We start from the raw sequence: 22,774 nt of genomic DNA, 5'->3' as shown, positions 1-22,774 counted from the left end.
TTTATTAAAGGGTATGATAAAGAACACAGATGAACTGCAGGTTAAGAGACACACAGCGGGGAGGAGGTGTGGAAGAGCCCCACGTACAGGAGCTCCTTGCTGTCGAGGAGCTGGGTGCACCACCCTCCTGGTGCGGACTGTCACCAGGCTAGCGGCTCTCTGAACGCCCTCCTATGGAGGCTTCATCGAGCAGACATGATCCACAGTAATCATATTTGCAGCCTCTCTTCTCCCTCTGGAAGACTGAAGAAGGGGCTGAAAATTCCAAGATTCTAATCATGACTGATTAGTCCTGGTTACCAGCCCCACCCAGGAGTCAACCAAGAACCCACCTAGAGTCACGTCAATAGAACAAAAGATGCCTGTAGTGTTTACATCACTTAGAAGTTTACGAGGCTTTTAAGAGCCCAATGCCAGGGACAGAAGTCAAAAACCAGTATGAGAACCAGAGATGCTTTTAATGTTATCATAAATTACAAGGATGTTAGGAACTATGTGCCAGCAATCAGAGGCAGAGACAAACATATATTTTATACCACAGACATACCTCAGAGATATTGCAGGTCCAGTTCTAGACCTCTGCAATAAAGTGAATGCAGCAATGAAGAAAGTCACACACATTTTCTGGTTTCCCGGTACATGTAAAAGTTATGTACATACTGTACTGTAGTTGTACAGGTGTGCAACAGCATTATGTCTAAAAAAATTATATACTTTTAATAATATAAAAATATTTCATTGCTAAAAAATGCAAACCATCATCTGAGCCTTCAGCAAATCATAATCCTTTTGCTGATGGAGGATCTTCCCTCGATGTTGATGGCTGCTGACTGATCAAGGTGGTGGTTGGTGAAGGTCGACTGCTGCAGCAATTTCTTAAAACGAGACAACGATGAAGTCTGCAGCATCAACTTACTCTTCTTCACAAACAGCTTCTCTGTAGCATGCCAGGCTTTTTGACAGCATTTTACCCACAGTAGAATACCGTTCAAAATCGGATGCAATCCTCTCAAAACCTACTGCTGCTTTATGTGCTAAAATTAAGTAATAATTTAAATCATTTGATGTCATTCCAACAATCTTCCCAGATTTTCACCGGGGCTAGAATCCATCTCAAGAAACCTTTCTGTGCTCATCCATAAGAAGCAACTCCTCATCTGTGAGAGTTTTATCATGAGATTATAGCAACTGAGTCACATCTTCAGGCTTCATTTCTAGTTCTCTTACAGCTTCTACCACACCTGCAGTGACTCCTTTACTGAAGTCTTGAACACCGCGAAGTCATCCATGAGGGTTGAAATCAATTTCTTACAAACCCTTGTTTGGAAGGAACTCTTCTGGAAAGGATTCACCATTCTGGGTACCCCAAGGAACATTTGTGGTTCATTGATATTTTGACCTTTCCCCACAATCCACAAATGTCCTTTGGGGCAGCCAGAGTGGAGAATCCTTTCAATAAGGTTTTCAATTTACTTTGTCCAGATCCAGCAGAGGAATCACCATGTATAGCAGCAAGTATATTTATTAAATAATAAGACTTAAAAGTCAAAATTACTCCTTTTTCACGGGCTACAGAATGGATGTTATGTTCAGTTTAGTTCAGTGGCTCAGTCGTGTCCGACTCCTTGCAACCGTGTAAATCGCAGCACGCCAGGCCTCCCTGTCCATCACCAACTCCCAGAGTCCACCCAGACTCACGTCCATTGAGTCAGTGATGCCATCCAGCCATCTCATGCTCTGTCGTCCCCTTCTCCTCCTGCCCCCAATCCCTCCCAGCATCAGAGTCTTTTCCAATGAGTCAACTCTTCGCATGAGGTGGCCAAAGGACTGGAGTTTCAGCTTTAGCATCATTCCTTCCTTCCAAAGAAATCCCAGGGCTGATCTCCTTCAGAATGGACTGGTTGGATCTCTTTGCAGTCCAAGGGACTCTCAAGTCTTCTCCAACACCACAGTTCAAAAGCATCAATTCTTCGGCGCTCAGCCTTCTTCACAGTCCAACTCTCACATCCATACATGACCACTGGAAAAACCATAGCCTTGACTAGACGAACCTTTGTTGGCAAAGTAGTGTCTCTGCTTTTGAATATGCTATCTAGGTTGGTCATAACTTTCCTTCCAAGGACTAAGCGTCTTTTAATTTCATGGCTGCATTCACCATCTGCAGTGATTTTGGAGCCCAGAAAAATAAAGTCTGACACTGTTTCCACTGGTTCCCCATCTATTTCCCATGAAGTGATGGGACCAGATGCCATGATCTTCATTTTCTGAATGTTGAGCTTTAAGCCAACTTTTTCACTCTCCACTTTCACCTTCATCGAGAGGCTTTTGAGTTCCTCTTCACTTTCTGCCATAAGGGTGGTGTCATCTGCATATCTGAGGTTATTGATATTTCTCCCGGCAATCTTGATTCCAGCTTGTGTTTCTTCCAGCCCAGCGTTTCTCATGATGTACTCTGCATATAAGTTAAATAAACAGGGTGACAATATACAGCCTTGATGTACTCCTTTTCCTATTTGGAACCAGTCTGTTGTTCCATGTCGAGTTCTAACTATTGCTTCCTGACCTGCATACAAATTTCTCAAGAGGTAGATTAGGTGGTCTGGTATTCCCATCTCTTTCAGAATTTTCCATAGTTTATTGCGATCCACACAGTCAAAGGCTTTGGCATAGTCAATAAAGCAGAAATAGATGTTCTTCTGGAACTCTTTTGCTTTTTCCATGATCCAGCAGATCATGGAAATTTGATGTTGGCAATTTGATCTCTGGTTCCTCTGCCTTTTCTAAAACCAGCTTGAACATCAGCAAGTTCACGGTTCACATATTGCTAAAGCCTGGCTTGGAGAATTTTGAGCATTACTTTACTAGCATGTGAGATGAGTGCAATTGTGCAGTAGTTTGAACATTCTTTGGCACTGCCTTTCTTTGGGATTGGAATGAAAACTGACCTTTTCCAGTGCCAGCAAATTTGGATGTTATGTTAGTAAGCATAAAAACATCACGAATCTTGTGTATCTCCAACAGAGCTCTTGGGTAACCAGGTGCATTGTCAATAAGCAGTCATATTTTGAAAGGCATCTTTTTTTCTGAGTAGTATGTCTCAAGAGTGGGATCAGAATGTTCAGTAAACCATGTTGTCAACAGACGTGTTGTCATCCAGGCTTTGTTGTTCCATGTAGAGAGCACAGGCAGAGTAGATTTAGCAGAATTCTTTAGGACCCTAGGATTTCCAGAATGGCAAACAAGCAGGGACTGCAACTCAGAGGCATCAGATGCCATCAGCTCCTGACGAGAGAGTCTGTTCTTTGGAACCAGGCATACACTTCTCCTCTCTAGCTATGAACATCTTAGATGGCATCTTCTTCCAACGGAAGGCTGTTTCATCTACACTGAAAATCTGTAGCTTAGTGTAGCCACCTTCATTTCTTACACTGCTGCAGCTTCCCACATCAGCACGTGTGGCTTCACCTTGTATGATATGGAGACAGTTTCTTTTCTAAAACTTCATAAACCAACCACCTCTGCTAGCTTCAAACTTTTCTCCTGCAAAGTCTTCACTTCTCTCAGTCTTCACAGATCTGTAAAGAGTTAGGACCTTGCTCTGGGTTAGGACAGAAAGATCTCTGTTCGTTTCCAGGGCAAACCATTCAATATCACAGTAATCCAAGTCTATGCCCCAACCAGTAATGCTGAAGAAGCTGAAGTTGAACGGTTCTATGAAGATCTACAAGACCTTTTAGAACTAACACCCAAAAGAGATGTCCTTTTCATTATAGGGGACTGGAATGCAAAAGTAGGAAGTCAAGAAACACCTGAAGTAACAGGCAAATTTGGCCTTGGAATACGGAATGAAGCAGGGCAAAGACTAATAGGAGTTTTGCCAAGAAAATGCACTGGTCATAACAAACACCTCTTCCAACAACACAAGAGAAGACTCTATACATGGACATCACCAGATGGTCAACACCAAAATCAGATTGATTATATTCTTTGCAGCCAAAGATGGAGAAGTTCTATACAGTCAGCAAAAACAAGACGAGGAGCTGACTGTGGCTCAGATCATGAACCCCTTATTGCCAAATTCAGACTTAAATTGAAGAACGTAGGGAAAACCACTAGACCATTCAGGTATGACCTAAATCAAATCCCTTATGATTATACAGTAGAAGTGAGAAATAGATTTAAGGGCCTAGATCTGATAGATAGAGTGCCTGATGAGCTACGGAATAAGGTTCATGACACTGTACAGGAGACAGGGATCAATACCATCCCCATGGAAAAGAAATGCAAAAAAGCAAAATGGCTGTCTGGGGAGGGCTTACAAATAGCTGTGAAAAGAAGAGAAGAGAAAAGCAAAGGAAAAAAGGAAAGATATAAACATCTGAATGCAGAGTTCCAAAGAATAGCAAGAAGAGATAAAAAAGCCTTCTTCAGCGATCAATGCAAAGAAATAGAGGAAAACAACAGAATGGGAAAGACTAGAGATCTCTTCAAGAAAATCAGAGATAGCAAAGGAACATTTCATGCAAAGATGGGCTCGATAAAGGACAGAAATGGTATGGACCTAACAGAAGCAGAAGATATCAAGAAGAGATGGCAGGAATACACAGAAGAACAGTACAAAAAAGATATTCACGAGCCAGATAATCACGATGGTGTGATCACTGACCTAGAGCCAGACATCCTGGAATGTGAAGTCAAGTGGGCCTTAGAAAGCATCACTACGAACAAAGCTAGTGGAGGTGATGGAATTCCAGTTGAGCTATTCCAAATCCTGAAAGATGATGCTGTGAAAGTGCCGCACTCAATATGCCAGCAAATTTGGAAAACTCAGCAGTGGCCACAGGACTGGAAAAGGTCAGTTTTCACTTCAATTCCAAAGAAAGGTAATGCCAAAGAATGCTCAAACTACCGCACAATTGCACTCATCTCACATGCTAGTAAAGTAATGCTTAAAATTCTCCAAGCCAGGCTTCAGCAATATGTGAACTGTGAACTTCCTGAGGTTCAAGCTGGTTTTAGAAAAGGCAGAGGAACCAGAGATCAAATTGCCAACATCCGCTGGATCATGGAAAAAGCAAGAGAGTTCCAGAAAAACATCTATTTCTGCTTTATTGACTATGCCAAAGCCTTTGACTGTGTGGATCACAATAAACTGTGGAAAATTCTGAAAGAGATGGGAATACCAGAACACCTAATCTGCCTCTTGAGAAATCTGTATGCAGGTCAGGAAGCAACAGTTAGAACTCGACATGGAACAACAGACTGGTTCCAAATAGGAAAAGGAGTACATCAAGGCTGTATATTGTCACCCTGTTTATTTAACTTATATGCAGAGTACATCATGAGAAATGCTGGACTGGAAGAAACACAAGCTGGAATCAAGATTGCCGGGAGAAATATCAATAACCTCAGATATGCAGATGACACCACCCTTATGGCAGAAAGTGAAGAGGAACTCAAAAAGCCTCTCGATGAAGGTGAAAGTGGAGAGTGAAAAAGTTGGCTTAAAGCTCAACATTCAGAAAATGAAGATCATGGCATCTGGTCCCATCACTTCATGGGAAATAGATGGGAAAACAGTGGAAACAGTGTCAGACTTTATTTTTCTGGGCTCCAAAATCACTGCAGATGGTGAATGCAGCCATGAAATTAAAAGACGCTTAGTCCTTGGAAGGAAAGTTATGACCAACCTAGATAGCATATTCAAAAGCAGAGACACTACTTTGCCAACAAAGGTTCGTCTAGTCAAGGCTATGGTTTTTCCAGTGGTCATGTATGGATGTGAGAGTTGGACTGTGAAGAAGGCTGAGCGCCGAAGAATTGATGCTTTTGAACTGTGGTGTTGGAGAAGACTCTTGAGAGTCCCTTGGACTGCAAGGAGATCCAACCAGTCCATTCTGAAGGAGATCAGCCCTGGGATTTCTTTGGAAGGAAGGAATGATGCTAAAGCTGAAACTCCAGTCCTTTGGCCACCTCATGCGAAGAGTTGACTCATTGGAAAAGACTCTGATGCTGGGAGGGATTGGGGGCAGGAGGAGAAGGGGACGACAGAGGATGAGATGGCTGGATGGCATCACTGACTCGATGGATGTGAGTCTGAGTGAACTCCGCGAGTTGGTGATGGACAGGGAGGCCTGGAGTGCTGGGATTCATGGGGTCGCAAAGAGTCGGACACGACTGAGCGACTGAACTGAACTGAACTGAATAGTACAAATCCTTTAATCAAAGTTATATGTGTGCATACAGGAACTATTCTAAGGATTTTCTACCATCTCAAGCCCAGAATTTAATTAAGAACTTTTCAGATGCCATCCTATTCAAGAGCTTCTCTCCTCTGGAACATAAATTCCTAAGGGAATCATGACACTCATTTGCTGAAAGAGAACCTTTGGGCCTGTCATGCTAGTTGAAAATACTAATATTAATAATATTTAACATTATTATAGAGTCCTTAATATGTGCTAGACACTATGCTAAGTGCTTTATATATATAGCATATTTCACTGTCACTACACATTTATGAAGTAAATACTATTATTATCTTCATTTTCCAGAGAAAATCAATTCAGAGTTAAGAAACTCAAGGTCACAGAGATAGACAAGGGAAAAGGACAAGATTCAGGAGATCTGACTCTGTTGCTTTGATCTTCACCACTACACTTTACAGCTGGTGTCTGGACTAATCAAATACATGGAAAGTCACATTCAGATCTTATGGATATATACTGAGAGAACTGGTGCTACAACAAAATATAACAAGAAGACATTACAGTCAAAAGTGAGCAGCTTAGTGTTTATCGTGAGGGTGAACATTCCCCAGGGCCTCTGAAGGGTTTAAGCAGAAATGCAAGACCACATCTCTACTTTAAAGAGAGAACTACTTGGTGGAGAATGAACTTGAAGGGGCCAAAGCTGGAGCCACAAAAATGAGAGGTATTCATGCAGAAGTGCAGGTCTAAGGCAGGAGAAAATGGAGTGGAGGGGACAAATTCAACACCCATATCAGGTAAAATGAGAGACTCTTGTTAAATGACCACACATGATAAAAGAATGACTCAAGGAGGAAATCTGTCAACAGGGAATTTACATTAAGGATTTTAGCTTAATTAAAGCCAGTGCCACTGACATAAAATAAAGAGACTGGGTGTGATTAACTGATGATTACTTTGGTACTGAATATGACGACTATGGGATTTCCAAGTGGAGATATTTGGCAGGCAATTGGAATGTAAGACGGAAACTAAGAAGAGAGGTTGGAATGGAGATAAAAAAAATTCAATAACACATACCACTGGAGCCATCTACCATTAGATGAAATTACCCATGAAGAATGTGTTGAATCATATCAGCAGAATATAACTGAAATATGAGGGAACTTTTGGGGGTGGTGAAACTTGTGTATTTTAACTGGTGGTGATTACATGACTTTACATGTCTGTCTAAATTCACAGAAATTAATGTTAAAAAGTGAATTTTATTGCATATAAATTACAATAAATAAATTAAAAAAGAAGAGAATGCAATAGTATTAAAAGTGGTAAAAAGACCAATATTATAGCATATTGGGAGCATAAATCAGACTACATTAGTAATAGTGACAGAGTAAAATCAGAAATGGTAGACTATTCTTGAGAAGACTGGGTAAGATGAAACATGATTTTAAGTCATAACGAAATGGACGTGTCAGAGAAGGCGATGGCACCCCACTCCAGTACTCTTGCCTGGAAGATCCCACAGACAGAGGAGCCTGGTAGGCTGCAGTCCATGGGGTCGCTAAGAGTTGGACATGACTGCGCGACTTCACTTTCACTTTTCACTTTCATGCATTGGAGAAGGAAATGGCAACCCACTCCAGTGTTCTTGCCTGGAAAATCCCTGGGATGGGGAGAGCCTGGTGGGTTGCCGTCTATGGGGTCGCACAGAGTCGGACACGACTGAAGTGACTTAGCAGCAGCAAATGGATGTATAGGAGTGAGGGTGTGTTTATGGTCTGAGAGAGAATTCAGCATATTTACAATAAGAAAGAAATCTGGAGACTGAAAAGGGAAGGTAGTAAATTTGTATGAAAGTGTGGATAGAGACAGGTTGCAGCTCCAACAGAAGGCACAAAAAGGTATACACCGGGCACTCAGTTTTCTAAACAGAAGACAGAAACAAAGTCATCTGCTGAGTGTGCGGAAGGCTGGGTTGATTACAGGGTTTACAACAGGGGGATTGTAAGAGGAGTGGCTGGTGGTGGGCAGCATGTGCTTCCCCAGGCGCTTACATTCACAGCAGGTAATCCTGCCCACAGTGCTCTGCCTACCGAAATTTAAGAAAGAAGACAAAGTAAAATACTGTTCTCTAAAGGAAAAGTGGACACGAAAAATCACAGAATTTGGTTAAGAGTATAGATTATTCTTCCTCTTCCATCTTTGCTCAAATTTCATTTTCTATAGAGGAATAAAACTTTAATCATATTATTTAAATGTTATCATTATTAGGGCTTCCCTGATGGCTCAGACAGTAAAGAAACTGCCTGCAGTGCAGGAGACCCGGGTTCAATCCCTGGGTTGGGGAGATCCCCTGGAGAAGGCAATGGCTACCTACTTCAGCATTCCTGCCTGGAGAATTCCATGGACAGAGGAGCCTGGTGGGCTATAGTCCATGGGATCACTAAGAGTCAGACACGACTGAGTGACTAACACTTTCACTTTAACTGTTATTACCTGATGGCCTTCCAGCATTTCTTTTTCCAGCAGGGAAAAGAATTCATATTCACATAGCATATGAATATAGACAGAATATAGACTACTTAAAACTTTCTAATATATTACAACTAGGGCAGGGATCACTGAATTCTTCAGTGATGAATCTCAAGCGCCCAGAACAATGTATAAATTAGTAGACTCTCATTAACTATTTGTGGCTGACACAAGCGGGCTTTCGCAACTCCTTTTAAACATGCATAAATGTAACTCCCTAAATCCTGAAAAGGTTAAAAAAACCTTATAACAACACAAACAGCATGTTAGAAAAACAATAGACATGTGACATGAAAGAAGGCTTGGGTTGTAACTCTTCTTGTGACCCTGCAAAACCCAATTTACTTCCATGGCTTATTTTTGTTAATAGCCAAGTGAGAATAATTGTATCTCATAAAGAACTTTAAATCATAAGATTAATGTTTGCGATACCTAAGAAAAGGTCTTATAAACATGAAAAGATGACTTCATTATGACTGCAACAAAATTACCAAGTACTAATAATACAGCAATAGAAAAGTGGAGAAAAAACACGTATTTAAGGAAATGCATTTTGCACATTTTTTCTGTTAGTAGTGAAAATTTCCTTGTCAAGACTACTATGTGCAAGGTGAAGATGCATACTGCAGAAAGAGTAAGCTTTCAGCACAACCAGGCTTGCTGAAAGAGAACAACAGTCCTCTAAACTGTCTGGACTACCCTGTCTAAAAGCCAGTTGAGAACAATGGTTTCTTTTCGAAGTAGATTAATTTCTAAGTCTGGGGGAAAGTGGGCTGAATTTAGAACAAAGAATCTATGTCTATTCACGGAGATACATATGACAAGTTAATTAATAACCAAAGAATGAAACTTCAAGGCTCATGTTGCAAAGAAATGAACTTTTGTAAACAGTGGGGAATGGTATACCATTTGAAGAGGCAAAGAGGACCTGTGCACAACGCTTGCCAGAAAGACTTGGCACATGAGTCTGTGGATAAGCTCTACCATCAGGTAGGTGTCTGGGCTCATTCCATAGCATATGAATATAGACAGAATTTAACCCAGAGCCAGCGGTCTCCAGAGAGTGCTTAAATTTCACTGTGGAAGGCAACAGGAACACAAGAACGACAGGAGAAATGTACTTTTCAGGCAGCTTTGTTGAAAATATTTTGATGAACAAGGTGGCGAAATCCAGTCATTTCCATTTACTTAAGCCTAAGGATCACTCAGACTCAAGCCTCTAGAAAAGGGAGCAAACAGTCCTTACTTTCACAATTGCTCTACTGGAGTTGATAAACGACAATGCAGTAGGGAACGTGTAAGAAGGTCTGTTCACAAGGTTCAGAAGGTATTTCTCTAGAGGATAGTGAGAAGTTAGGTTAGATGGGTACACATTATAGGAAGGACTGCGCTTGTGGGACTCTCAAACCACTTGGGATCTATTTTCAGCCCCAGTAACTAAATATTCCAGGAATAATTTCAAATACTTCTTAGAAAGTTTAAGTCAAACAAAGGCAAGAACAAATTTCAAATTTCTTATTACTGATGCAGACCTTCAGGCTATGGTTTTTAAAATAAGTCTTTTTCAGATTAGTTTACACAAACTGAAAGACTTTCTTTTATTATCTGCCTACTAAAGTGAGAAGAGCAAAGTGATTGGCTCTGTGAATCAGAATTTTATTAACATCTCTTAAAACATACAATCATATTTCCATTTGAGAAATAAATCTCTCATCTTCAACCTACAGAAACTGGAAACCATCGTTCAACCTTAGCTGAGCCTAAATGAATCTAAGGCAAACTCTTGGAAGCCACATAAACAAGGTCAGTTGCTGCTACCTCTGCAACTGCTACAATACTGGGTATATGGCATGCTGTGTTGTTGTTCAGTCACTAAATCATGTCCAACTCTTTGCGACCCCATGGACTGCAGCACGCTAGGCTTCCATGTCCATCCCCAACTCCCAGAGTTTGCTCAAACTCATGTCTATCGAGTCAATGATGTCATCCAACCACCTTATCTTCTGTCGCCCCCTTCTCCTCCTGTCCTCAATCTTTCCCAGCATCAGGGTCTTTTCCAATGAGTCAGCTCTTCTCATCAGGTGGCCAAAGTACTGGAACTTTAGCTTCAGTATCAGTCCTTCCAATGAATATTCAGGAATGATTTCGTTTAGGATTGACTGATTTGATCAATCAATCAATCAATCAACCAGATCTCCTTGCTGTCCAAGGAACTCCTGAGAGTCTTCTCCAGCACCACGTGCAGCCTTCTTCACGGTTCAGCTCTTACATGCATACACGACTACTGGAAAAACCACAGCTTTGACTATACAGACCTTTGTCAGCAAGGTAATGTGTCTGCTTTTCAACATGATGTCTAGGTTAGCCATAACTTTTCTTCCAAGGAGCAAGCGTCTGCAGTCATCATCTGCAGTGATTTTGGAGCCCAAGAAAATAAAGTCTGTCACTGTTTCCATTGTTAACCCATCTATTTGCCAGGAAGTGATGGCACCGGATGCCATGACCTTCATTTTTTGAACGTTGAGTTTTAAGCCAGCCTTTTCACTCTTCTCTTTCACTTTCATAAAGAGGCTCTTTAGTTCCTCTTTGCTTTCTGACATAAGTGTGGTGTCATCTGCGTATCTGAGGTTATTGGTATCTCTCCTGGCAATGTTGATTCCAGCTTGTGCTTCATCCAGCCCAGCATTTCACATGATATACTCATCATATAAGTTAAATAAGGAGGGTGACAATATACAGCCGTGATGTACTCAATTCTAACATAGAACCGGTCCTTTGTTTTATGTCCGGCTCTAACTGTTGCTTCTTGACCTGCTAACAGGTTTCTTAGGAGGCAGGTGAGATGGTTTGGTATTCCTATCTCTTTAAATTTTTTCTACAGTTTGTTGTGATCCACAGAGTCAAAGGCTTCAGTGCATTCAATGAAGCAGAAGTAGATGTTTTTCTGGAACTCTCTTGCTTTTTCTATGATCCAACAGATGTTGGCAATCTGACCTCTGGTTCCTCTGCCTTTTCTAAATCCATCTTGAATATCTGCAAGTTCTTGGTTCACATACTGTTGGGAGTTTAGCTTGGAGAATTTTGAGCATTACTTTGCTAGCATGTGAGATGAGTGCAACTGTGCAGTAGTTTGCACATTCTTTGGCACTTTCTTTCTTTGGGGCTGGAATGAAAACTGACCTTTTCCAGTTCTGTGGCCACTGCTGAGTTTTCCACGTTTGCTGGCATACTGAGTGCAGCACTTTCACAGCATCAACTTTGAGGGTCTGATATGGCTCAGCTGTAATTCCATCAAATTCTCTAGCTTTGTTCGCAGTGATAAGGCCCACTTGACTTCGCACTCCAGGATGTCTGGCTCTAGGTGAGTATGCACACCATCGTGGTTATCTGGGTCATTAAGATCTTTTTTGTATAGTTTTTCTGTGTATTCTTGCCACCTCTTCTTAATATCTTCTGCTTCTGTTGGGTCCATACCGTTTTTGTCCTTTATTGTGCCCATTTTTGCAAGAAATGCTCCCTTGGTATTTCTCATTTTCTTGAAGAGATCTCTAGTCTTTCCCATTCTATTGTTTTCCTCTATTTCTTTGCACTGATCACTTAGGAAGGCTCTCATCTCTCCTTGCTATTCTTTGGAACTCTGCATTCAATTGGGTATATCTTTCCTTTTCTCCTTTGCCTTTTGCTTCTCTTCTTTTCTCACCTATTTGTAAGGCTTCCTTAGACAACCATTTTGCCTTTTTGCATTTCTTTTCTTGGGGGTAATTTTCATCACTGCCTCCTGTACAATGTTAGAAACCTCTGTCCATAGTTCTTCAGGCACTGTCTATCAGATCTAACCCCTTGAATCTGTTTGTCACTTCCACTGTATAATCATAAGGGATTTGATTTATGTCATACCTGAATGGTCTAGTGTGGTTTTCCCTACTTTCGTCAATTTAAGTCAGAATTTTGCAATAAGCAGTTCATGATATAAGCCACAGTCAGCTCCGGGTCTTATTCTTGCTGACTGTATAGAGCTTCTCCACCTCTGGCTGCAAATAATATAATCAATCTCTTTTGGTGTTGACCATCTGGTGACGTCCACGTATAGAGTTGTTGGAAGATGGTGTTTTCTATGACCAGTGTGTTCTCTTGGCAAGTTCTGTTATCCTTCGTCCTGCTTCATTTTGTACTTGAAGGGCAAACGTGCCTGTTACTCCAGGTATCTCTTGACTTCCTATTTTGCCATGTATGTGTCTATAAAAAAGTTTATATCTAAACACCCACATGAGAGAAACAAGAGCTTGGATCTCTACAAAGCAGGGACTTGGAACTGGAATTCTCATAAAAAGCCCTGATACTTCTCTAACAGAGTGAAAAGAATGCTAGAACAGAGACCAAAATAAACCAGTGAACCAACCCAGAGTGATGACAAAGAAAGAAGTTTTGTTTCAACTAGGTGGCAGAGATTCCATTATCCTAAACATTAGTATACACAGGGAATGCATTTACATTGTGGTATGAAGGTTGTTTTAGGACAAAACTCAGATTACATACCAGTTAATGCTCTCCCCAAGACATGCAGTAATAAACAAACAAAAATCTGCTTTGGGAGGACCTGCCTTCAATATACACAAACCAGCAAAGTTTAGCTGAAGATAAATTCATAAAACAAATTTATAAAATATGCCAAGAAGTAACACACCATGAACAAAGCCAGAAGACAGATCAGACACCACCTTCTGCCAAAAGAATTTCAAATAATAGTTTTATATCAAGTAGAAACAAGAAAAGTAGAAGAAAAAAATCACTATTGTTTTTAAGAGTGAAAAAACTCATGTTATACAGCATGCATGTTGTACAGTACAACACTCCTGAAACTGCACAAAATGAATTCCTGAATGGGTAAGTGGGGAACGTTTTTGCACAAATTCTGAAATTCTCTCTTCTTCTCTCACCAAGTATAATAAAACCCATAATAAAAATTCCTAAGACTTAAATCAGTTAAATACGTATTTTTTTCATGTTTAACTGTTCAAGTGATAGTACAGATCAGGTAATCAAATGTCTCCCCCATCTCTGAGGCTTCTCAGCATACCCTGAAGGTACAAACAACTCTCATTTTATAGGGCTTTCTCTGCAACCCCAAGTATCCAGAATTGCTGCAATTTGTGCCAGTCAACCTAAATAGTTGCAAAAAATGTTTCCCATCAGAAGTAATGGGCCACACCCCTTATGTCTGACTTTACTGCTTTAAAATAAGTACCTCTATACCAACTACTATATGCTTCGATGCATCACACCTGTCAAAAGCAACTGGTTTCTGAATCTGCTTTAAAGTGCTCATCCTCAGGCAGAGATAAGAGCTATTTTCAAAAGTCAACAACAAAAGGCTGATACTGAGCCAAAGTATTATGGTTTTAATAACCTCTCAAAATAAATGAAGTAAACTAAATGAGTAAGTGCAAAAAAGACTGTAGTCATTAAGCATATGACAATTTGAGGTGGATAAAAAGAACGATGAGTTAATTTTCACTGTTAACTTTCGTAGCAATAACATTAACAAATATTAATACTGAAATGAGAGACTCAGGAATGTTTTTGGTAAGCACTACAATTTAAAAAAAATGCTAGAGGTACATGGTTTCTTAAGGTTCATTTACTTTGGATTTTGAAGAGTATAAGATATAAAATGGAAACTTTGAACTTCTAGTTCCTCCAAAATACATTTATAGGTTAAGAAATATCATGAAACTAGAAAAATGCCAAGACACTTTACTTCCTGACATCACCAACATCTACCTTGTCCCTAATCATACAAAAGATGGTTTTTCTCTTTTTGTTATCTTCTGCTTTACAGCTGAGCAAAGGTGCTCGTGACTAATATTACTAATTCCAAAAGCAATCTGCATTTTGGAAAAGAATTATACCATGGTATAAAGATTACTTAGCCCTAAATTCTGTTTGTCCATTTATCCAGGGGAGCTGTCTTATAATACCAGGCCACTTAAGTGACGAATTGCTTAAAAGAATGAATGATTATCAGGGATGAGTGTTAAGTAGGACATCAATGTAGAATTCTGCTTTACACTTAATTTCAGTTCTGAGATATAGTTTGTATCTTTGACTTGCATTCTCTATGCCTGCTTTTCCTTTCTATTGTTTGTTTGGATGTTTTAAAACATTTGTCTTCAATAGCCTCTCCTATTTTTGGAACTACCATATCACTAGTTGTTGAAAAACAACTCACAGGTTGGTAAACGAAGGGGAAAAAAATCAAGGGTCAAACAAATTACTATTCTCGAACAAACAAACGTTCTTTGGAGGCGCACTCACCCGCAGCCACACCAAAAATAAGACTGTTTTGTTCAAAGAGTAATGAAAAAGCCCTGCCTACATCATTGCCCTACCAAGGAAGAAGGTTCCTACAACAGTGACGGCACTCTGAGTACTGATGGTTACAGAGGCCAGTCTGTTGAGGAAACAGGTGATTCATAAACATTTATGATAAATTTCTCCCAGTCCCAGCTGCCTGGCACTGTTTGTTTTCGTGTTCCGGTTCACCATGGAACTAGATGTTCTGCAATTCCAAGGAACCAGACCCCTCTCACAGACTTTCATGAGGGAATCACCTTGAGAACTGAGTTGGGTGGGAGAGCCACATCTTAAACTTGACTTGCCAAATTTCCTACTAGACAGGTCAGAATAGGTAATAAACAACAGGGATGTAGGTGACTAAAACATCCCCAGTACATATCTAGATCGCAGGCAGAGCACTCATTTGTCAAACTGAGCAACCTGACAGGTACACAAAGAGCAAATTATACAATACAGAGCAATGTCTAGAAGACAGGCTATGCTGACTCGTTAAAAGCCATATTCTTATCGGCTACTGAATCAAGAATAGTTGATAAACCTCAGATAACTTTTGATCAATATTATAAAAACCTAATGGTCAGATCCACAATTCTAGGTGATGCTACATTAAAAAGAAATAATTCTGAATTCAGAAGCATGTAATACTTTGGTCATACTAATGATATTAAGTAATAATAAATTAATATTACAGGAAATGAAACTTTAAAAAGAAAAAATGGAAGAGCATTATACTTATCTGTGAGACAGAAAGGGTACATTTATGTTCCAGAACTAGTAATAAACCTTTGACATTCTGATTGCTCTTTTCCTTAAGCAAGATTAAAGAAGAGATATTGTACAGAGGACTTCTTTTAAGTTAAGGATTGACTAGGTTTTAAAATTCTGAGAAGACAAGATTTGGGACTACAGACCACGCTGGGTTTGACTGGTTTCCATCCCCAAAGCAACAAAATTAACCCCAGAGGAAATGATTGTTATGAACGAGGCAAAAACAAAAAACACATGTACAGTGACATATACCTTGGAGGCATTTTGTATATTTGATATTTCATTTGCATTTTTAGACAATGGAGTAACTCTTTGCTGGATGCACTAAAACATAAACACACCGCGGAAGAAATCAGACTAGGAATTTCAGCATTCATTTGGTGTTTCTGGAAGTCAAGGAAAGTAGCCAATTAAAAAATAACTCAAATACTGCTGCGTTTTCATACTGCTGCGTTTTCATGTTCACCAAGCATAATACAATTAATAACAGAATGACTTACCTGGGACTGGGCTCTTTCTTGAACTTAAGTTCTGAGAATCCACAATCTCTTCTGTTTGCCCATCTGCTTCTACCTCTACTTTGTTCTGAATCTCTTTTGCATCTTCACTAAGGCAAGTTCTTATGTTCTCGCCCTCTTCGAAGGCTCTCTGGACTCCGGTGGAACCACGACCAGTATTAACACTGGTGGCAGCAGCAGGAACGATAACTGGTGTGGGAGAAGGAGAAGCTGGAGGAGCTGGAGGAGACGGAGAAGAGGAGGGAACTATCGAAGGGGTGATGGGAGTTGGGACACACTCCACTTTGATTTCTTCAGGGGGATTTTCCAAAATCTCCAATTCAAGAGTCAGCGGTAACACCTCCTGTTTTACTATTTCCACAATGCTTTCCGTGGCTGGTAATTTTTCATTAACTCCATTCATTTCATTAATTAGGTTAGTACTAGAAATCAGTGGAATATCATTTGGTGCTACACTACAAGATTTCTTGCATATATCATCATCAATTTCATCTGTTGGTAAAGGATCTGATGCTTCTGTGCAAGATGTGGGGCTGGGAATAGGAATTGTATCTTCTTTTGAGGAAGAGAGTTCACATCTGTCATCAATTGCAGTGGTGAATATTGGTTGGCTACTAAGAGCAACAGAGGTGGGAGAAGTAATTGTACTTCGAGCAAGTGGAGAAATAGCAGTAGGGGATGGAGGCAGAGGAAGCTCTGGTATGGACTCTACTGCAGTAATCTCAGACGTCGGGCCTGCTTGTTCTTTCTTCTCTCCACTGAGGGCTAGCCTAAGGACTGGGGAAGGAGTCTTTAACACTGGATCTGGTTTTGGCTTCTCTTCTGGGGAGCAAAAAAAGAAAGAGATTTAAGAATAATTTTTGGATCAAAGATTATATTGTATTATTTGGGGATAATTCTTTTAATCTCTTATTCTAAAACATGAGCAACAGAAGACAGATCAAAATATTATTTTGCCACTCCAAAAACACTGCATATTTCTATTCTATTTTCTGTTACTACTTAACCTCCAACACATATAAAGTTTATTTCAAAGTAAGAGGAGTTAATTTACCAAATGATTATGTCAAGAATACAATGGAAAAATCTCATCAAAACTAAAAGGAAACAATTCTTGGGATGAGAATAGGGCTTTTCTTTAAGGTGGAGAGATGTTCTGTGTAAAATTTTTCTACCAAGGATACACTATAGTGGTGGGACAGGACAGTTTAAGGGTAAATAATTGGAGATTTAATTAGACACAGATATTATTTTTTATTCTACATATTTCTGCATGTGGTGAGATTTTTATAACTTGTATTGCTTGCATAAAAAATCATTTCAAGAAAAATTATCATGGTGTCATTTATTATCAATGAAATCAATTATCAGGGAAATCAAGTTTCTGAACATAAAAATTCATTGAGATGTTAATTTAACTTATATTTCTGAAAAGAAGCATATAACTAGAAATAGTGTTAAGGAATAAAACCAGAGATTTATCTTATATCTTCAACAGTAAAAAATATATATATATTCTTTAAAGAGAAACCAAAATTAACATTCAGACTATTAAGTCCAATTTAAAACAACACTTTATATGAGAAAAATATATAAAACGTGTGTCTACACACAGAGAAACAATGAGAGTAAGAGTGACAAATCGATAATCATAATAAAGGTACCAGAAAAATGAAAGAAATGCTAACTCATGACAATTTCCATATTTTAAAATTCCAGGTAAACAAACATGTGATTCATGCCTAGGAAGATAAAATCAGAGGAGCCTTAGATGGTTCTGTTTAGGAACTACGAGACTGGAAACCAAACAGGCTCCAGTGATAAAAACAGATACTCAGGAGTATGCTCACCAAATGCAAACAAAAATTTTAAGCGCTGCTAAAAGACAAACTAAACTGAAAGGGACTTAACTTTCTCTGCCAAAAATCTTTATGCATCAGTGAAACTGAGTGTTTACAATAAATTTCAAGTAAGCCTGTCAAAGAAAATATGCTCATTAATCAGATAAACAGATGGCAAAATTAAACTGTTAAAGGCTAATTCATTCACTGCAACTACTTTTATTGGCTTTAAAATTCACTTTAATTGATGGGCTTAGCATCCAGTGTTTCTAAAACTCTGCCTATTTACTATAATGGAGAAATAAGGTCCATCGGTTCTCAAAGCCAAATACCTCAGACTAAGTTGCCTGGGCAAGAGACAAAAACATTTCAAAGAAATACATCTATTATATTTCATGAGAAACGCTGGGCTGGAAGAAGCACAAGCTGGAATCAAGATTGCCGGGAGAAATATCCATAACCTCAGATACGCAGATGACACCACCCTTATGGCAGAAAGTGAAGAGGAACTCAAAAGCCTCTCGATGAAGGTGAAAGTGGAGAGTGAAAAAGTTGGCTTAAAGCTCAACATTCAGAAAATGAAGATCATGGCATCCGGTTCCATCACTTCATGGGAAATAGATGGGGAACCAGTGGAAACAGTGTCAGACTTTATTTTTCTGGGCTCCAAAATCACTGCAGATGGTGAATGCAGCCATGAAATTAAAAGACACTTAGTCCTTGGAAGGAAAGTTATGACCAACCTAGATAGCATATTAAAAAGCAGAGACATTACTTTGCCAACAAAGGTTCGTCTAGTCAAGGCTATGGTTTTTCTAGTGGTCATGTATGGATGTGAGAGTTGGACTGTGAAGAAGGCTGAGCGCCGAAGAATTGATGCTTTTGAACTGTGGTGTTGGAGAAGACTCTTGAGAGTCCCTTGGACTGCAAAGAGATCCAACCAGTCCATTCTGAAGGAGATCAGTCCTGGGATTCCTTTGGAAGGAATGATGCTAAAGCTGAAACTCCAGTCCTTTGGCCACCTCATGCAAAGAGTTGACTCACTGGAAAAGACTCTGATGCTGCGAAGGATTGGGGGCAGGAGGAAAAGGGGACGACAGAGGATGAGATGGCTGTATGGCAACTTGATGGACGTGGGTTTGAGTGAACTGCGGGAGTTGGTGATGGACAGGGAGGCCTGGTGTGCTGCAATTCATGGGGTCGCAAAGAGTCAGACACGACTGAGCGACTGAATTGAACTGAATATGTATTTATTAAAATATCCCAAATGAATTTCCAATTCACTGGAATAACTGCTACAAGGGTCACTCACATTAGAAGATACCGCTTTTAAAGCACATCAGAATATTAACCACCCTTTATGACCACCGAATGAAACCTAGATGAATCAAACATTAGAAAAGAGCAAATCTCACATTAACAAGAGTATATCAATTCAATTATTAATTTGAGTAAAAAAATCAAACAAAAGCAGATTTGTGAAACTTCCATATACTCTTTCGAAATATCTAACATTAATAAAGAAAACAAGAAACAAAATTTAAAATTGTTTTTGTGAGCTCCTTATTCTGAAATAAGTCCTTTAATGAATTCATTAAGGTTTTAATACAGAAAGCTGAAAGAAATAATAGGTCACAAAGAACACGAATTTTATTTCTCTAAGAACTTTTACTATTAAGAGTATGCTTTGCAAAGCCATGATAGTTTGAAATCTAATATACTGCATTCAAAATGTTTATACTATTTGGCCATTTTTAGGAATCTGTGGGAATTTCATCTTGAAGAACTTTTTAAAGAAAATAATCATTGAAGAGTGAGCAAAGACAGGTGTGTAATATTTAAAGCAACAATATTTATAAGAGCAAAAATAGGAAAATAAATTAAATGTCTATCAATAAGGGATTTGTTAAAGAAATAATGGCGTGGGAATATAATGGCATAGTATTGCAATCATTTAAAATAAGCTTTTAAAAGAGCATTTAATGATACAGAAAGGTGTTTATAATAAAAGACACTTTTTTAAAAAACAGGGCACAACTGCATGTAGAGAATAAACTACTGGTAAAAACAGCAACAAAAAATATTATAATATTAACATATATCCATATGAGAAAGCCTAGAATTACATACACGTTATAATATAGATAATGAGACAGATAATTTTTCTTTCTGCTTAACCAGTTTCTAAAATGAATGTCAAATTTATAAAAAGGAAAAACTGCTCCTTTTATTCTCACAGGGTAGTACAACCAACGTCCTAGACGGGCACCCTTTGGTTGTCAGGAGCTACAAATGACAGTGTTACTATCACTTAGTCGGGGAGAGGCCAGGAATGCTAAGTATTCTGCTATTTGAGGGACAGTCTCATTTGACAGAGAACAGTCTCATCCTAAATTTCCAAAGTGCCCTTATTGAGCTACACTGGTATAACAACTGGTTGAATTTACAACAGAATACCATTCACTGCATACCTACTCTGTATCAAGTGCTTCTAAAACATACTAAGGCACGGGTAATTTTTATTTGTATTTAATTATACATACCATATCCTCAATACACTGGACTGAATGCACTTTTCCAAACATTGTTCAATCATTTAAGCTGTGTGTCTACACTATCAACACGGACTCAAAGTTTTAATTCACTCAACAGTCTTTCTATTGATACAAATCGAGATCTTCCCTGTCTTTTTTATCAAGTACCAAAACAAATGGGAAATGACATATTTGTCTGAAAACCTGGTCTGCATGTAACTAGTCCAGCTGTGAACATGAGAAACAGAAAGCCAGACCATTATGGCAGCTAGTATTGATTAAGCACTTAACATGAGCCAGGAAACAGGTAAAACACCATATATACTTAATGTCCACTAAGTCTTATAATCACCAGTGGGATAAAAACTATTATGTTCCTAATTTACAGATAGGATTTTAAAAATTAAAGGTGTAAGAAAATGAAAATGATTTCAAATTCTAAATTCTTTCAATTAAGAGGGGGAAAGGCAAGTTTATGGAAAAAGAAGTATTAAAGTGAATCAAACTAGTGGGGGACTTTGCGGATAAAATGGGATTCCAGTACAAAACATCAGTAATATTTCCATCAAGAGAGAAAAATCAATCTGAATGTGGAATACAGAATCTATTGTTTCTGAGGATAATGTAACAACTTTTGAAACAGTGCAGTTTTGTATCGTACTTTAATTTCAAAATGAATCTACAGTTAAGAAACTTTTTAAAAAACTTTAACTGTAAAAAAATTATTTGAAAAATGATGAACCCTTTCTAATATTATTTGAATTATATGTATTTAGTTTATAAAAGAAAACTATTCTGAAAACTATTATATATATTGACAAGTTATGGACAGAATTAAAAACAGAAAGTCAGTATTACTGGGTTTTCTGGAGAATAGTTAGTACTAGAGGAAGACAACAGTAGTCCCCAAAAGTTACTGTAAACACTATGAAATATACTTAAAATGGAAGTTACTCTTTCATCAAGGTGAAGTGAAGTGAAGTCGCTAGGTCACGTCCAACTCTTTGCAACCCCATGGACTGTAGCCTACTAGGCTCCTCTGTCCATGCGATTTTCCAGGCAAGAGTACTGGAGTGGGTTGCCATTTCCTTCTCCAGAGGATCTTCCTCACCCTAGGATTGAACCCAGGTCTCCCGCACTGTAGGCAGACGCTTTACCGTCTGAGCCACCAGGGAAGTCCAAGGTAATGTCAAACATTTTTTAATTCATCCAAATCCACATCAAATATCAATTTGAAATGCTGATTTTATTATTCAAATTTCCACTAGGCATCAAAGAAAAAAATGAGAGGAAACAAAGAATTTTGCATTTCTCCTCCCATAAATCAATGCCTAAATGTGACAAGATACACAGGTATCTCCTAATCCAAAAATCTTAGGTCAGAGCTACCACCATCAAAATATTATGAATTCTTAGTACCATACATCAATCTACAGAGAAAGCCAGCATAAAGAAAGTATTTTAAGGCCTCTCTGCTTGGTAATTCTTAAGTATGCTTAGCATAATTATAACTAGCAAAAAAGATTCAGTTCAGTTCAGTTCAGTTGCTCAGTCATGTCCGACTCTTTGCGACCCCATGAATCACAGCATGCCAGGCCTCCCAGTCCATCACCAATTCCCGGAGTCTACCCGAACACATGTCCATGGAGTCGGTGATGCCATCCAGCCATCTCATCCTCTGTCGTCCCCTTCTCCTCCTGCCCCCAATCCCTCCCAGCATCAGAGTCTTTTCCAATGAGTCAACTCTTCGCATCAGGTGGCCAAAGGACTGGAGTTTCAGCTTTACCATCATTCCTTCCAAAGAAATCCCAGGACTGATCTCCTTCAGAATGGACTGGTTGGATCTCCTTGCAGTCCAAGGGACTCTCAAGAGTCTTCTCCAACACCACAGTTCAAAAGCATCAATTCTTTGGCGCTCAGCTTTCTTCACAGTCCAACTCTCACATCCATACATGACCACTGGAAAAACCATAGCCTTGACTAGATGGACCTTTGTTGGCAAAGTAATGTCT

The 22,774-nt window shown here is 39.1% G+C and overlaps 1 protein-coding gene and 1 long non-coding RNA gene across 22 annotated transcripts in view; one reads left to right on the top strand and one right to left on the bottom strand.

The window, feature by feature from the left end:
• The window catches only part of LOC112443421 (uncharacterized), a 30,111-nt gene extending 22,952 nt beyond the window's left edge, over window positions 1-7,159 (top strand). The window contains exon 4 of the long non-coding RNA XR_003031778.2: window positions 6,555-7,159. This is a non-coding gene — a long non-coding RNA (uncharacterized lncRNA). The remainder of the gene's footprint in view (window positions 1-6,554) is intronic.
• EIF4G3 (eukaryotic translation initiation factor 4 gamma 3) overlaps window positions 1-22,774 on the bottom strand; it is a 354,574-nt gene that overhangs the window by 110,811 nt on the left and 220,989 nt on the right. For 20 of the 21 annotated variants that reach the window (XM_024982993.2, XM_015460874.3, XM_059880202.1 and 17 more), the window contains one exon: window positions 16,370-17,209. In XM_024982993.2, coding sequence (XP_024838761.2) covers window positions 16,370-17,209 — 840 coding nt within the window. Of the gene's footprint in view, window positions 1-16,106; window positions 16,256-16,369; window positions 17,210-22,774 lie in introns of those variants that run through there. The other variant, XM_059880231.1, reaches the window with a different exon arrangement.

Source organism: Bos taurus, chromosome 2 (genome assembly GCF_002263795.3).
Source record: "Bos taurus isolate L1 Dominette 01449 registration number 42190680 breed Hereford chromosome 2, ARS-UCD2.0, whole genome shotgun sequence".
NCBI classification, from domain to species: Eukaryota; Metazoa; Chordata; class Mammalia; order Artiodactyla; family Bovidae; genus Bos; species Bos taurus.
Note: the sequence above shows the minus strand (reverse complement) of the source record. Positions and strands in the feature narration are given on the sequence as shown.